The sequence below is a fragment of the Pyrgilauda ruficollis genome, unplaced genomic scaffold (assembly GCF_017590135.1).
Source record: "Pyrgilauda ruficollis isolate IOZ18807 unplaced genomic scaffold, ASM1759013v1 scaffold67, whole genome shotgun sequence".
Lineage (NCBI taxonomy): Eukaryota > Metazoa > Chordata > Aves > Passeriformes > Passeridae > Pyrgilauda > Pyrgilauda ruficollis.
This window is the reverse complement of record NW_024528488.1, coordinates 1,596,214-1,613,443: the sequence shown is the minus strand read 5'-3', so window position 1 is coordinate 1,613,443 and position 17,230 is coordinate 1,596,214. Positions and strand designations below refer to the sequence as shown.

At 42.5% G+C, this 17,230-nt stretch overlaps 1 protein-coding gene and 1 long non-coding RNA gene across 2 annotated transcripts in view; one reads left to right on the top strand and one right to left on the bottom strand.

Moving 5' to 3' along the window:
* LOC121362875 overlaps nt 1-17,230 on the top strand; it is a 134,776-nt gene that overhangs the window by 23,556 nt on the left and 93,990 nt on the right. The window contains exon 3 of the long non-coding RNA XR_005956593.1: nt 2,973-3,116. This is a non-coding gene — a long non-coding RNA (uncharacterized LOC121362875). The remainder of the gene's footprint in view (nt 1-2,972; nt 3,117-17,230) is intronic.
* On the bottom strand, nt 2,143-15,814 carry LOC121362873 (homeobox protein CDX-1-like). The gene is made up of 3 exons (XM_041484777.1): nt 15,242-15,814; nt 5,513-5,658; nt 2,143-2,400 (listed from the first exon to the last, which is right to left on the bottom strand). Exons 1-3 carry the CDS (start codon nt 15,666-15,668, stop codon nt 2,143-2,145), a joined length of 831 nt encoding a protein of 276 aa, XP_041340711.1. The 5' UTR covers nt 15,669-15,814.

Below are 17,230 nucleotides of genomic sequence, written 5' to 3'. Positions count from 1 at the left end.
GAGCAGTTTGGTTGCAATGCTCATTGATGAGGATGGGAAATCCCTTTTGTTCCCGTGTGCTCTTTGCCATGTTCCTCTTTTCCTACAATGTGGAAATCAGTTGGAGACTTTCTGTTGCTGAACTTTGAGTTGCAGCTTCTTCCTCTCCCCTGTGTTACCTGTGATCTTGGCAGCAAATGGAGTACCACTGTGACAGGAATGAGTGGGAATTCTACAATTTTACAGTGCACCTTCTCCATTTCATTGAACTCTGCCTTTGTTTAGCACTGTCCTTCTTGCAAACAAAATTATTCATCCAGTTACTAAGCAGTGAAAGCTGCTGGCTCCCTGAACCATCCTGCTCTTCTCATGCTTCTCTGATTTCTCTAAACTCTTTCACCATCACTCTTCTTTTAAACATGATATTGCAATTCAAGAACAGACTAATCATGAAAATCTGCAGGTTCACTTGCTGCAGTAGCTGATACACATTGCAAAATGGTTATGAAAAAAGGCATTTATTTTAATGCTCTTTATATACAAAGTAATTTCACATCACCAACATTTTGATACTCTAATAGTACTATTTGTTATAATTAAAGAACAAACCCAAGAATGTAGTGCCTAAATGACTTAATGCTCCTAAGTCTCATTTGCAACAGTGACAGAGAGATTTCAGGGGATACCTTGATGGAAATTACTGAGGACAGGCATCCTAAATTTCTAAACTTTTTAGACAATGAGGGACTAACTTCCCAAATCACTCATGTGCTCTAAAAATTTTCCCTTTGCAGACAAAAGTTTTGTGCATGCAATTGGGAATCATATTGGGGAAATAAGTATCCAGATTATTGTTAAGTACTGATTACCTATAAAATTCTGCTTAGTATGGAAGGGATCAGCCCTTCAGGAATTGAGACCCACATGAAAAATGCTGAGAGCTTTATTTTAAGTGAAGTATTTTGTTTGCTTTTTCTTCTATTAATTTGGCTTCTCAAATTTTATTAGTGTCACAATCACTCATAAAACTGGACCAGATTTAAAATTGGTTGAATGCTATTATTGCATCTTTATCCATGGGCTCTGCTGTCTCATGAAATGCAGTCACTTTTTGAAACACTTACACTTTTCAAAAGGATTTCTGCCCTGCTTTGCTCTTTCTTTTAGGATCCAGAATGATTCTGACATGAATTTTCTTTGTCCAAAAATGAACTTCGGCCAAGATTCACAATTCCAGAACGCTTTCAAAACATTTATAGTAAGATGGAAGAGTGCCTGTTTACACCAGTGTATGGAGCATTGGAAATCATACCTGTCAAACTCCCAAAAATTCCAAAAAGCTCATCCCTGACCTTTGCCCTTAACATGCAGTGAGTGCCACCACCCGGCTCCAGGCTTTCCATCGAGTGGGTCAAAACGCATCAGCTGGGTTTGCATTCCTCAAGATGCATGTGTAAAGCCACAAGTGGGATCAGCACATGGAACCTGTACTGTGGAGATCAAAGGAGCAGGAATATTCTCGGGCATAGCTGCCTCAGCAGAGTGGGACTGATTGCCTGGGCCAAGTTTGGTGCTTTTGTTGTGTCTGCAGTGGAACGAGTGGCGGTGACTGCTCCTGGGCTCTCCTTCCCCGTGCCTGCAGCTGCTCCCCGGCCGGAGGGCTCCTGGCCTTGAGGCACAGGCATCCATCCCCTTCCCCAGGGACTCCTGCAGTTCCCTGGCCCTTGGGAGCTGGTGCTGTGCCGCACACCTGGCGGGTGGCTCTGGTTTATGTCCTTGAAGCGTGTGTGCCCCAGGCCGTGTGACGCTGGGGTCCCCCCCGGGTCCTGCAGTGCTGCGGTGCCGCTCCGTGGGCTCGGTGCCACCGTGGCTCCCCCGCAGGCCTGGCTCTGGTTTAGTGTGGCTCTGGTTTAGTGTCCTTGAAGCGTGTGTGCCCCAGGCTGTGTCACGCTGGGGACTCCCCCCGGGTCCTGCAGTGCTGCGGTGCCGCTCCGTGGGCTCGGTGCCACCGTGGCTCCCCCGCAGGCCTGGCTCTGGTTTAGTGTGGCTCTGGTTTAGTGTCCTTGAAGCGTGTGTGCCCCAGGCTGTGTCACGCTGGGGACTCCCCCCGGGTCCTGCAGTGCTGCGGTGCCGCTCCGTGGGCTCGGTGCCACCGTGGCAGGCTCACTGCGAGGCCACCACCTGCGGCAGGGTCCCTCCGTGCTGCAAGCCGCCCATGGCCAGAGCGGCGGGCGGCGGCGGCGCGGGGAACAGGGAGCCGGGCAGGTCCGAGTGGGTCTGTGCCTCGGGGCCCGGCATCGGGCTCACCGAGCCGGAGTCACTCTGCAGAGAGCCCAGGCTGCTGCTGCCGTCAAAGTGAGTCATTTTCTTCTTCATTAATTTTCTCTCTTTGGCTCGGCGATTCTGGAACCAGATTTTCACCTGCAGAGGAGCAGAGGAAAATTGTTTTCAGTTGCTGCCATACTGAGTGTGGTCCTTTGTGTACTTTGTCACAGAATCATAGGGAAAATCAGTTGCATGAGGACCACTGGGAAACGCATTGACACACATTTCAGATAACAGAGCTGTTTGCTTTTCATACATGTAATCTTTCCTATTTAGTAAAAAAATGTTTATTAATAGCTTGATAAAAAGTGAGTTTTGTTGTTAGTTCAGTTATTTCTTTATGGATGAGCTTTGATTTATTTAATTTTTTGAAACAAAACCTAACACAACAATCTCATGTGTCCTAGTGATTGCCAAAATTATGCAAAAGTATTGTTACACTGAAAACTGTATGCCCTAGTCAGGGCAAGCCAAGATCTGCTCCTAGCCTATAAACTGAGGCAGAAAAGCTTTCCTGATTGGATGGTGCATGTTAATTAGTGAGTTCCAGTGTGGAAACCAGTGGAAATTCACTTCTGAACAGAATTTCACCAGCAATACACAACGTTAATTCAAAATATTGTCTTAGCAGTGCCTGAATAGCTGAGTGCTTTCTACTTCATTTGTAGGTGGAGCCAAAATCTGCTGCTGCTTCCCACACAATCCAGTGGCACCAGTGTCCCTGCCCGGTCCAGCCACCTTGGGGAAGGAATGAAGAACCTGCTGAAGGTGGATCTTCATCGGGGTGGGACAAGTGAGGATGTGAGCTGAAGGTGAGTAATGGTCAGCTGAAAACACTGCAGAACTTGTTGAGGTGTGAAATGTTCTGTGGTAACTGGACTGGCTTTGGATGTGAATCCCCAGGGTTGGATTTAAAGCTATGCACTCCAGCAGTTTATCCTTGGAAGTGGCTCTGGATCATGTCAGTGTAATAAGTCAAGCTACCTCATTCAGGTTTGTTGTGTTTTTTTTGTGCAGGCAGCAAAGGGAACACTTCTGTCACCGTTTTCTATAACCCAAAGAGAAAAAATCAATATTTTGCTGAGAAATATTGGTCTGTTCAGTTATTTTTTGCTAGAAACTAGAAGGGGAAAGAGAATGATTGGAAAGGAGGTAAAACAGTGAGAGGTGATAACACCTGTGGCTACCAGGCTGCATTTTAAAAGAAGATCACTGGTGAAGCCCAACAAAACATCTTAAGGACTCTGTGACAGTCTCAGGGTGCTTCTCCTAGAGGCACTACATTCCATTTTACAGTTGAAGGATTCAAATACATGCAAAGCCCATGTAAATTTAATCCAGGTCTCTTAAGTCCCAGGCTGCCATCTGAGATGTTTGGCAGTTCCTTTTGTTGTCTTAGTTCTGGAATATCATTTCAGTACCAAATTATGTTCTATTAAGCCAGTCTCAAGCCCTCTCAGATCTCTTGCATTCTGACTGTGCAGAGATAATCCATTCTCATATCTAAATTTCTCTCATATATGTGCCAAAATGGATGAAAAGATGAAACATCTAAAAACTAAACCAACATTCCAGAATTACCCTTTGGCTTCAATGTTCCTGCCTGCCTGTGAATTGAGGTTTTTATTCTGGTTTGTTGTTAAACTAGGGAAGCAGATCTGCAGAGAGGAATTAGTAGGCACTGCAGGGTCATGTGCCAATTATCAAATAAGTCCAAGTAAGAGCAGGTAGGTAATGTCAGACTAACAGCTGACAGGGCCAGCTGCATCTGTCTGACTTGTTCTTCACCTGTTGCCTTCCTTCCTTTCAATTCTTTTTTTCATGCAAATCTCTCTTCCCCTGAAGTCTGATTTTCTCTCTTCTTTCTCATTCTCATCATGTCCTTTATTTCTGTATCCTTCCTATGTTAACAGTGCTTCAATTTGCCTTTTTTTTTTTCTTAATTAGATACTGCATCTTTCCTTCCTTGTTTAAACAATTTTTCTTTGTTCTTTTGAGATGCTCCTTCCAGGGAATTTCGGATTTTGGCAGAGGCAGGAAAAAAGTTTTTCCAGAAAATCAATTGAGGTTTTAGGTAGTGTGCAGAGAAACTTGGGATAGAACAGTGTGTATTCAGTTGTGCTCATATGATGGAGTTTTTTAATTTGTACAAAAGCGTGGTGGTGAGAGTCTATCAGGTATTTCTTACTTAATCTTCCATTTTTAAAAAAACACTTCAGAGATGTAGGTTGTATGAACTGGAATTAATTTTGTTCTTGATATATTGATGATGGTGAAGAACAAATACTGCAAAAGCTGTTGCCAAGTTTCCCCAATATATACAAAGAAATAGATCCGATATTTTTGTTTCACCTCTTCAAATACACTTACAAAACATTCATCAGGAATTATCACTGAGTTAGGAAGTTTCAAGTAAATATCATTGGTTGTTTACAGAAGCAGGGACATAATACTCAAATTCACCATTATTAAGTCAAATTAAGTCAAATTAACAGCCTGGCATTCAGCAGCAGATTGAGGAATATGTGCAAAATGGGTGTTTGCTTCTCCATTTCTGTAAGCTCAGCATGTGCTGTGTGAGCCAGGGTCAGGTTGGATGGACAGTGCTACAGTGGGTGGGCTCTGGACAATTCCTGCTCAGCAGAGCTCATAAAACAATAGTGAATCAGACCTAATCACGGGATTGTGTTTTGATTTATCTTCTGGGAACAGAAGTGGAATTTGGAGGGGAGGAAATGGGGCAGGAGAAAGGAATAGCACGTATGTAGGAAACCTTTAACAAAAGGTACAAGGCAGCCAAGGAAACAAAACCCTTTAAGTGTCCTGCCCATACTTGAGCTCATCACTTCCATCTCCGCTAAGACCGACCTTGTTGCATTTGGTTATGGAATTCCCACTGAATTCCCAGCAGAACCAGGACTTCTGCTTTAGAAAGCATGAAATTCTCCTTGCTGTCACAGCCCAGAGAGAAATCCAGGCAGGATTTTGATGATGTGGTTTAGCTCGTGTTTCTCAGAATGGGAAAAAGACGGTGTGCGCATTTCCTGGGTTATTGCACAGCCCTAGTTTAGGTTCTGCTGCAAAGGGAACCCAGTGCTTGGTTACTCGAGGCATTAACATTTCTGTGTTCTGTATTTACCATACAGTTATCTCCTCAGCAGCAGTCATAAATCCAAAGGAAAGCCTGGATGGCTGATCCATACTCTACCTGTCTCTCGGAAAGTCTTAGGTTTGCAGCAAGTTCAGACTTCCTCCTGATTGTAATGTATCTGTTGTAATGAAACTCCTTCTCTAATTCTAATCTCTGATGATCTGTGTAAACCACTCGGTACTTCTCTCTCGTTCTTGTTTTACCTGTTTTGAAAGAAGAACACATTGCTTCAAGCTAGAATTTTTTCACTTTAGTACCACAAAATATCTGGCTTTGCATTTGAAAATATCTGGGGAGATTTTAGGCCTGATTCTCTATGCACTTACCCAGAGTAACTCCCTTGACTCGGTCGTGATTTACAACACAAGAGGTTCATACCATCAGATACTAGGTTTGCTCCTTAGTAAATAGATAATAAACTGCTTCTCGTGTTCTTTATCACCCCTGTGTTATCATTTGGGAAAGGGAAGGCATTCCTGGTAAGAATAAGGAGCCAGGAAACCTGCGTTCTGTTCCCAGCTCTGCTGCAAACATCCTGACTGGTGTTGCATTGCTTTTGTCTCTGTCCCTAGAGCTGACACTCTTACCTGCCTGACAGAAAACTGTCATGGACATTTTACTGCACAGAAAATATTGAGAGCTTCCAAAGTTCCTCACTTCTTGTTGCTAGAAAAATTCCCACAACGTTGTGATTGTTACTGCAATTTGGAGGTTGTGTTTTCCCATTAAGTCTGGCACAGTCTGCCCACGGCCCGATAACAGCACAGGGAACAGTAATATAGATTTTCAGATGACAGTTCATAAAAAAGACAAAAGGCAAGCAATAATACTTCACAATGGGCAGGGAACTGCAGCATCTGCTGCTTTGGGAGCAGCATTGCTGCCTCCCTTCAGCTCTGGGTGCAGCTGAGTGGAGCAGACACGGCTCAGCAGCATCCAGGGCATTAAAAGGCAATGGCAGATGACAGGAGCCAGGGAACACAGATGCAAGGAGCTGAAATTTTATGGATTCCATACGGGGTCATTTCTGAGGACAGAATGTGTGGCTGCTCTGAAAGAAAGCTGAGAATGGAAAAGGCTGCTGCTGTCTCCCTTCCTCTGTGTTTTATGATTTAGGGAATCAATATATTGGAGATCAGCACCTGCTTAAAGCCAAAGCCTGAGGTCTTCCCACATTTTTAACAAATTGGATCACTGTTGTGTTAAGACCAATGTTCTCATCTTTGCTGACCACAATCTTACCATTTTTTTTGTGTTTCCTTGTTTACCTGTATTTATATGGACATTGCTTCAGATGTGCATATTTAGCCAGTCAATTGTCTGGGACAGGGAATATATTTTCAGTATTTTTTTGCTCTGTGTTCCATTGTGATGCTGGGGGTTGTGAAACTGTGTCCTCAGTGGTCACTGCAGCAGAAGAACCCCCTCAGGTTCTCTTAGGTGATGCACAGAACTCAGGTGTTTGTACCTGTACCTGCTGTTGCTGCAGGTGCCGTGTGGCTTTGCACAGCAGCTCCTGTTTGCTTACGGAGCTTTTTCTGACAAGGTTACAGGTGTGCCTAACTCCTCAAAAAACAGGTGCCACAAGCTCCTAATAATTACACTCTAATAGGAGCAGTTAATTTGGAATGGGGTGAAATGGATTCCCAGGCATGGAGTTGGTAACATTTTCATGTCTGAGTAGATCCCAATGGGACAGAGCCCCAGAGCCACCAGCTTTCCCTGGCTGGAGAGAGGAGCAGGAGGGGCCATCTCTCAGTGCTGCCAAAGGCCTATTCCTACCCAGCCCCTCCTTCACACTCCCCTTCATAGCTCCCAAAGATCAGCATTCAGGGTACAGGACTACAGCAGAATCTTGGGTTAGTGTTTTTCTCCCATCTGTGGAGGGAGATGTGGTGTTTCTTTGCTTTTTATGGAACATATTTAAAGTTAGCATTGCTTTCCACTTGCCATACACACTATATGGGGTCACTTTTGCCTCTTCCAGTATTTGACAGTCAGGACTTTGCTATTTCTAAGAATTTTTGGCTCACCAACCTATTGCTTGCATAAGAAGTTTCTTCAGGTTCTGCTCCTCTTTGTACTATTTGTATAGATCCCAGAGCCAGAGCTGGTAAGCACTGGAAGTCCTGGGCAGTGCAATGCTGTAAATAAATCCCTTTATAACCTGGATGGGGATGGTTCTGGTTCACCCTACAAGACAGGGGTTCTCTAGGACTCTCCCCAGGCTTATAGAACCAAATCTTCATCAGAATTTGGTCCTTCAGCTCCCATGTTCCAAGCCTGGGGGAGCATCAATAGTGCCTTTACAATGCTCTGGGCATCGTCCAACTCTTCTTAAGGCCATCAGCCTGATTACTTGGAATATTTCAATAGGGAAAATAGATGTGGGATTGCTCCTTAGGCTGTGGGTTCTGCTCAGTCCTTTGTCTCAAATCTGCTACCTGTCTGTGAAGGTGCTGTCTGGCTGGGGAAGATGTGCAGGACATTCTCATTCGCTGGCATTTCCACCTCTGGGAAACTGCAGTGGGAGCAAGAATTAGCCCAGTGACGTTTACACTGATAATCCAGTGAAAAGTGCTGCTAATTTTAGAACATTAAGGTAAGAATGGTAGTGTCTCTAAGGAACAGCAGTGATTCAGTTCAGTCCACATAAATACCAGGACATTTGTTTTCCTTCACTGGAAGTGTAAATTGTTTGTTTAACGTATGGGAACCTGTGGTGCTTTAATGCCTCGCTTGATATTTTTTAACTTTTGATCTCTTTAACTGGTAGTTTGGTTAAGGGTTTTTTTCCTCTTCAAATGAGAATTTGGGGTCATTCTAGGGGACAAAATGTTTAACATGTTTCCTTAGTGTCCTTTGTGTTGTTAAGATGGTGTACACAAAAGAGCAACAAGGTGATCTTATCTTGACCTCTATTCTCATTCAGAAGGCACAGACAAATATCAAATGTTCTTCTATTGCCAAAACAAGGTGGTAAACTTCAAGAAAAACCTTCCTGTTTCTGGTTTTAAGTTCTTAAACCCTTACTGACTGAATAGGAGAGGGTTGTGGTGTGTTGTTTTTTTTTTGTTTTGTTTGTTTTGGTGGGTTTTTTTGTTTGTTTTTGGGGTTTTTTCTTTCTTTTTAGAAGAAGAAATTAAATGTACATGGAAAACAGAATTTTCTCCCATAAGATATTTTATTTTTGTACGAGTAGCTCTCCGGGTTTTTTTTAGTGGAACTGATAATATCTAGATTCTTTTTGAAGGAAGATTGGGAGCTTTGGCATCTAATTTCTTTCTTAAAGTTAAGAAAATAATTTAGAAAGTAAAAAACAAAAGGAAATTCTGAGAAATGCTCTGAGAAAAATTCTCTGATGTGTCAAATAAACCTTGTCTTTAATAATTTGATTTTTTTTAATGTGTGGAGTAATTCTGTGTGTGAGAGACAAGAGACAGTGGTAGCTGAGATCTGCCAGAGTCTTCCAAGAGACACTTTTAGCTCTGGCAGAGCCATATTTTAGTTTTTTAGGCCTTTACTCTCCTTGGTGTTACTGAGAGTCTTCCTACTGCCTTTGTTGGATGCTGGGCTGGAATTAGTCTGCACATGGTATTTCCTTTCAAAGGCAAAGCACACTTTTCTTTGCCAGAGTTAACAAACAGCAGCAACAGAACCCATCCTTAAACAGTCTGGGACTTCAGCTTCTGAATTCCCTCTGTTAGACAGAGCAGATCCACTCCACTGAGTTCTGCAGAACTACTGGTTTTAATTTCAATTGCATTTTATTTCCAGGAGAAATATTACCTGAGTAGAATTTGAGGTGGGACTAGTGGATTCACCCCACAGATAGTGGGAGGATGTTCTTCACTTCTGAGGACATAATGTCAAAATTTAATAATGCAATGATGAGAGTCCTTGTATTAATGCAATTCTTTAATGGAATCCTGCATATTTTCCTCACTTAGGTGAGTGAAATAGCCAACATTTGACTTCGTACCATCTTAATTAATCTATCTGTTGTTAGTGACAGGTTAAAATTACAATCAGCAGTACTGTGTCAGTTCTATAGGGAATATGTTCTGGCATGGACAGTTCCCCCATGGAATTGTGGTTGCAGAGGTTATTGGTGCTGGGTGGAAGAGAAATGAAACAAAAGGGCTTTGAAGCAGCTACCTTTGCAGCCTGCTTGCCTTTGTGCTGGGGGAGTGGGTTTCCTGGGTTCAATGAGCTATATAAGAAGAGGGAGTTTTGTCAAAACCCTCTTTTGCTCTAGTGACTACTGAGGAGTGCCTTTGGACCAGCAAGAAATCAGACATTTCAGAGCTGGAAGTCTTTTTGTGGGATATAGTTTAACAATGCTGCTCCATCACACCCACTCTGGCAATTTTTGACTGGCCAAGTTTTGAGTTGGGGGAAGGGAACAGCTTTCCCATTGGTCATAAAATTCACAGAGTATTTCTTCTGAAGACAATAAAGCTGGGAGAAGGCCTCTTTATTTGCTGTGAAAATCATCACCCTTTCCGGCAATATAACTCCTGAAGAAAAGAGGGAGAAGGAAGAGACAAGACTGCATATCAAAGCAAAGTGAAGTGTTAAAAGGGTCTGTTGCCTCAATATGACAGATAGGCCTCAAAACCTCAGACAATGTAGGCCAGGAAAGGAAAAAAAACCCACCATCGGACCTCACAACTTGTTTACAAAGCAAAATAAATTAGCATTAGAACCAGCCCTGGGCCCTCTTTCAGAGCCTCCTGTCTTCACTTTTCAGGAATATTCTGCAGGCCCTGAAACAGCATCTTTCATAAAATCAGAAGCTGCCTGAAGATGTTCTAGGATAGGATAGTGTGGGATTTCTGTGGGATTGCAGAAAAGCATTGCAGCCTGGATCCCAGGGCTTAGCAGCGTTTCAGAGGAAGTTATTGCTGTGCTTGGTGGCTGGATGTTACCTTAAATTATCCCAGAAATGTCAAACAGCTTCTGGCCTGAGGATATGCTCTGTTCCCACCTGCATCTCCATTACTTTAGTATTAAAAACTGATGTTAATTTTTGAGTTTATAAAGATACAGACTGACAGAGATCAGGCCTCACTTTTGTTTAGGACTCTAACTACCTATGCACTTTAGAAACATAGGAAAAGTAAGGGACAAGTTCTCCCTGAATTAAGTCAGTAATTTCACCGACTTAATTGAAATTGTGAAGCAAAAGTAGTTTTAAATAAGTTTTGAAGACAAACATTGTGCTGCACATGATGTTCTGTAAAGCTAAATTTAAAAAACCCCGCCAGCCACTGTATTAAAAAATGTGACATAGATCCAATCTTATATAATATTCTTGCCAGAAACCTTGGTGTGGTGAGTGGGTGGGGTGTCCTGGTCCTGTGCATTAGTGCAAAGTTAGGTGCTAAAGGTTTGTGAAACCCAGTGTAATTCTGTGTTTGTATTTTCTGCTACATCTTGTCATCTGTTCTTTTATACATGCTCAGATTGTTCATGCTGAAAAAACAGAATAGAATCATAGAACTGAAACCTTTCAACAGACTTGAATTTTCCCTTCTGTTTTCAATTTTGAATATGTTCTGCTATTCTGGAATAAAGCTCATTGGCCAAATTCTGTTCTTCCCTTTGCTAGTGTAAACTTTTCTATTCATCTTCATCTAGAGAAGGAATTGGATCCAAAGCAGAGTAATTTTTATTCTTTTTAAGCAATGACTGGACAGGCAGAAGCACTCAACCTGCAGAAAATGTCAGTGGATTTCTGAGTGGCAAACCGGGGGAAAGCCCATTGCCAGTGACTGTAGACTAAAAGGAAAGTGATTTACTGAGATTTTTCCCAAGTGTTGCATGTTCTTTAACATTGAGCATTTTACAGGAATGGCCTCTAAAGGGGCTTATTCCTCTTCCATTTGAGGGAATAGAACTCCTTCCTTCAAAGACTAATGTGATACATTTACAGTGCTTTTAGTCATGATGCTCTCAGTTCTCCTGTCATCAGCAGCAGAAAACTGTCTTTTGTGTCTGAAGAGTAAATTTTTATTGAAGAAGAATGATAGTAGAGTTGTCATCTACAGGAAAAAATCTCTCCTCTGAATCAGTTCACCTGTTTCAAAACATGTCCCCACCCTATTTTATGGTAACATAAGTGCAGATCTTAAAGTGCACTTTCAGCTTTGTGAGCAAATTCTCTTGGGAGTTCCCTGCTCAAACTCAGTGTTTTGGGCACACTTTTACAACAGGTGTGTGTTGTTTTCTCACACAGTCATAAAGTCAAGTCTACTCCTGTGTGAGTGATGACATAGCTCCATAAAAATCCTGAAATCAACAGGATGAGATTTGTAGCTTCTTCTAAGGTGGTTTTATTCTACTTTCCATCAAAGAATTTGCCTGTAATTATGTCTTGTGTGTGTGTGGAATTACCACCTCACATTTCTGCCTGTGGCTTTGCTCCTTGTCCGGCTCTCTCTAAGGAGAGGTAGAGAAGACAGGCGCAGTGTAAGGGTTGGAGCAGAGTCTTTTCTCTCAGTGTTTGTGGCTGAAAATCCTGAGTACAGTGATTCCCCTTCAAGTGTTCTCAGTCAAAACACATTGGCTTTTTCCTGAGGAGTGCAGAGACAGGGCCCTGGATTCTACGTGCTCTGCATTGAGGATCCAATCCCTGCAGTGCCAAGGCAGGGACAGACACTCAGCCATCCTTCAGTCAGAGAAAGAAGGATGCACGAAAGCCTCAGCAGGACTTTCCTGCAGGAAATGTGTTCTAGTAGTATTAAATCAGGATGATAATCTCACATTAAATAATGAGATCCTCCAGAGGTTTCAGGTAACCTCACAAATTTCACTTTACATCAGTTGAACACATGGTTCTACATCGATGTTGTTTTTAAAGGTACAGAGTAAAACTTGAAATAATTTGTTCCTTTGTTTCAGGTTAGCTGTGTAGATAACAGTATCAAAAGACCTGGAGGGCATGAGGCAGTGGTAGAAATTACAATAAAGTGTTTTGTTTGTCATCTGTCAGGACATGAGGCTGCAAAGCACCAGTAAGAGAAGATAAGCATGAAACCTCTGGAGATGGGAATGCCACGGTTTCAGGGCCTTGTTTCTGTAGCTGCTCCACGTCAGACTACTCAAAGTGAGTGAACCTTTGGCAAGAATTCTCCCAGCTTTAAAGGGATAAGATTACAGGAACGTTTCTTGCACACTTCTGAGAATATCTTGCAAAAATTACTTGCTTTAATAATTATTGTTTTCACAATGAAATATTATTGGTAGTATTAGTATTGATAATTAGTGCTTTGCAGAATGTAATGAATAAATGGCAGAATTATTTTGTCTAAATGATTACTGTTGTGATCACCTCAGGTAAGTCTGAGCCTCATTTTTTTCATCATTAAGAACAGTGGTCTGTATCCATTCACAGGGAATAAGGAAAGCTAATAAATAATAAGTGTGATTCCTTCATTCTTGCAACACCAGACCTTTACTGAAATGCCCAAAGGTTTTATAAAGAGACAGAAAGATAACTCTCGGTGAACAGAGACAGCTTTAAGGATGTAAAAAGCTAAGAAAATTCTGAGGGGTTTGATCATGATCCAGCAAACAACATTTGCAGTGAGCCTGCTCACACCCCTGAAATCACTGCAACACCTGCATGTACAGAACCAAAGTCACTCAGGTGCTTTCCTAGAGCTGACACTGCTGCAAGAAAATATTTTAAATTATTTTATTTTTTGGGAAACCCTGAAGGATACCAGTGCCCTTGCTTTTAAACAGAAAAAGACAGAGGATATAGAGTGAAGGGAGAGAAAGGAACCAACTCCAGTGAAACAGATCTGCTGGCACTGAGACTGCCTGGCCTAGCAGAAATACTAATATATATATAAGAGGGAAAGAAGCAGCAGGAGAATTCCTCCTCTGGATCTTTTCCCTAAAGCAGCACTCAGTAGCTTTTAAATGTAGCCTTCCACTGGCTCATGGGCATTTGGGAGGGTCTGTTCCTATGGCCTGCTGATTTCTCCAGTTCTGGACACAGATATGCTCAATATCTTGTTAGACCACTCCAGAAAGGAGACACTCCCAGCTCTCCTGGGAATGCTCTGACCTTTGCAGGCTTGAAATTTGGAAAGTTAGAAATCTCTAAGTTCTTCTTGAGCAGCAGTTAGAATGTGATGTTTTATATTATTTATATATATATCTGTATGAGTGTGTGCTGTATCAATCTATCCCAGTGTCCCACTATCAAAGGGACAGCACAGAACAAATCAGGTCTTGCTCCCTTGGTGTGACTGGGATCCACAGGAGCACAAAGCAGGTCAGGGAGGGATGAGGGGCAGTGGGTTTTTTGAGGAAGGGTTCTGCCATCTGTAAATCCCACAATTAATGAGCAATTTTGTTGCCCTTGTAAGGATTCCTCAAAAGTAAGCTGCAAGTCTTTTCAAAACAGGCCCTGTTTTGTTTTTCTTGGATAATATTCAGTGAAGAACAAATACGATTTTAAAAATACAAAGTTTTTTATCCCTCCAAATTCTTATTCACATAGAGCAACAGCCTGTTCTGATTGCTCTATTGAATTCTGTGAACTCTCCATGAACTAAAGTTGTGCTCACCACGAGTGAGGAGGACTCTGCCCATACAAATTAGATGCATTATTTTAATACAGACAACTTTTCTATGCAGTTGCTTTCAATTCTCTAATGTCTGTTTTAAGTAATTGCTTTTCCACCAGAGATTGATTCAGTCCCTGCTTTGAAGACTTTTATTTACAGGCAGGTGTGGAGGGTGGGAGGCAAAGGGAAAGAACCTTCCTGGGATGCAGCACTGAAATACTGGATCATCTCTTTAGGGGAGGAATTGAGCATCCCTAATTTCTACTGATCTCAGTGCATGTCAAAGCTGCTCAGCACCTCAGAGGATCAAATACTTTCATACAGCAGATTATGCCTCTGGTTTTTTTCAAGCAGTTTCCCCTCTTTTTCTTCTCCCCTTTCTTGTTTAATATTTTTTTCATATATAGTGTGCAGATTTTTGTTTTAGGGATGCTCAATGTTTATATTTTTCTTTTGTTCCTCCTCCCAATCAAACAGAACCTTTCCCTCAAGCTTCATGGCTTACTTTTGCTGCTTAAATACAATTGAACAATTGTTTTGTACTCCTTGACTTGCAGCAGAGCCTAATCTGTGGCTGTATTACCAGGCTGTGTTACCATGGATCTTTGTATTCCTGCATATTCTGAGAGCTGCTACTACAAAGTGAAGCAAGCCTTTCCTTATCATTCCTGTTTTTGAAGCACTGACTCATTGTTTGATCTTGCAGATCTCATTTCAGTGCTCTGAGGTTTGGAGGGGTTGTTTCTGGTAGAAAGCCTTACTGCCAGCCTCCTGCTGTGCATATTTTACTTGAACTTTTCCTAGGTACTCCAAAACTTGAGGAAAGTAAGCAAAGAATAGGTGGGGGTAAATACAATACTTCCTGTTTCATCCCAATCTATAGAACTCCTATTAAAAGCAGCTATTGGATATCACAAACTTTAAAAACATATCTGAAGTGAGGAATGAAAGGACACTACTTTCCATCTCCCACAGTATTAAAGATCAAGCAAGAAACCCAAGAAATAATCAACTGACCAAACCCAGCATCCAATAATTTAACCAATATTTAACTGCTAGCAAGAGAATCCTTCAGAGCAATCAGGATCTTTCTTTATTAATCTGAATCCTTCCTCTGAACAGGGAACCTGGCAAAACCCCCCCAATGACACAACAACAAATAAAAATCCCTTCTCAGCACAAAACCTCCGCGCCCTCCTACCTGTGGAAGTGGATTGCACCGTTTTCCTCATCCACTCATAAGAGCTGTGCCTTTGGCTGTTGGGAGAGATTTGCTGGGCATTAATGGTATCTACAGGAGGTAAGGCCGCAGCAGCAGCGGGGTGCAGGGAGCTGTAATCAGCAGAGCTGTAGGAGCCCTGGCCAGGGGACGAGCCATTGATGTGGGCAGCGGGCCCGGCGCTGGAAGGGCCTGGGCCGTAGGCGCTCCAGTCCTCGCGCTGGGGGCCGTAGTGGGAGCCCCAGGCCGGCTGCCCGTGGCTGTCCAGGGCTGGCACAGGGTGGTATCCCATGTACTCGGAGTAGGCTGGAGCAGACACGAAGTTCTGCACGGGCAGGGTGTTGCTGGTGCACCTTGCAGATCCCGGATACATGCTGGTGTCTTTATCCAACAGATAGCTCACGTACATGATGCTCACAGCCTGCCTTTGTCTTGCTGGGACATCCTGCTCCTCGCAGGGTTTGTTTGATCTCCCTTCCCCTCCTCTTTCTTTCTCTCTTTTCTAGCCCAGCCTGGCTCTATAAATGACTCCTGCTAGCCCTGATGTCCCTTTACTACACATGATTAACAATGGTTTTACCAGGTGCTGGTGGTAACAGTTTACTAAGGTCCTGCCTGATGTCACAGATAACTGCCTGCCCCAAAATTACATTTGCATTCAAATGAAGGGCTGCCCATGCAGGCAACCCCACCTTGCTGCTAGTTCCAGTGCTTCCTTTCTCACAGATCTTTATGTATTGCCAGCCCCGTTCTTTACTTTGAGGATGTGGTTTGAAATCTCGTGGTCTTCCAGCAGAGCTGAGTAGGTAGTTAACCATAACTGTTCAGGCAGTAGAAGTTGTATTTTTCTTGAGCAGTGCATGTCAGGATCTCACTTCAGGCACTCGGTTAGAGTTAGTCAAAGCCTGGTGTCTGCTGGTCCAGTAGTAGTTCTGCTCCACTGTGCTCTATTTTTTTTTTAAGCTAAAACCAAAGGAGCAGTTCAGTGTTTATCAGCAGCTCTTACAGAGCTCCTCACATAAGCACTCTTCTTGACTTCAGCTCTTCATCTGTGTGGGAGAGCACTTAGAAACCACAGTAATCCCGGTGATTTTACCATTACAAAGGATATACAAGAAGTCTCATAGTCATTTTGAGCATTTGTTCATACGAATAGTCTTGTTGATGTTAGCAAGCTATTCATGAGCTGGCTGCTTGCCACAGTGATTGAAGTTCCTCTGTTCTAACCTCCAACGTTCACAGAAAGGGAATCTGTTATTGAGAGAATGCAGAATTTGTCACTTTCCCTGTGCTTATGTCTTGGTTGTGATATTGAAATGAGTGATAGTTTTCCCTGAAGGTTTTTTTTTTTTTTTGTTGTCATTGCTGTGCTTCTTTACAATAAGTAACACCTTTTCTTGCAAATATGAGAACAAATTATAGCTTTTTAGCTCAGGAAAGCAGTTTCCTAACTTTCAGGAGCAATCTTACTCAATGTTTGTGAGTAACAAATCCCTACGAGATCATCTGTAACCAGGAGCAAAGAGAGAAAGTGTGGATTTCTTTTTTTAAACGAGATGGATACCTTAGCATTGTCTCTTAATGGGAGTTCACCCTGTTTTCATTCCTGTTCCTTTAATGATGTGATACTTAATTGCACCTTTATTAATGATTCGACTTGTTAAAAGGAGTTTTTCCTTAAACAGGTGCAAAGTATAATGAGTTTTTTCTTTGTTCAGAGGTGTATTTTTTCTCTGAGTCTTTTGCACTTTAACACCATTTAAACTTCCAGGTTCTCCAGAGGAAGGAATCACTTTGCACACCTGACAGCACCTTTGTTTCCTTCAGTGAGAGAATGGTGTCCTTAGGCTGCATTCACAGTGTGCCTCAGGGCTGGACTTGTGGAAAAAGCTTTTTTGACTGATAATCTCAGAAGCACAGCTACTTGCTCAGAGTATTTCAGATTTTCCTGCTGTGCACCTGGGTAAAATT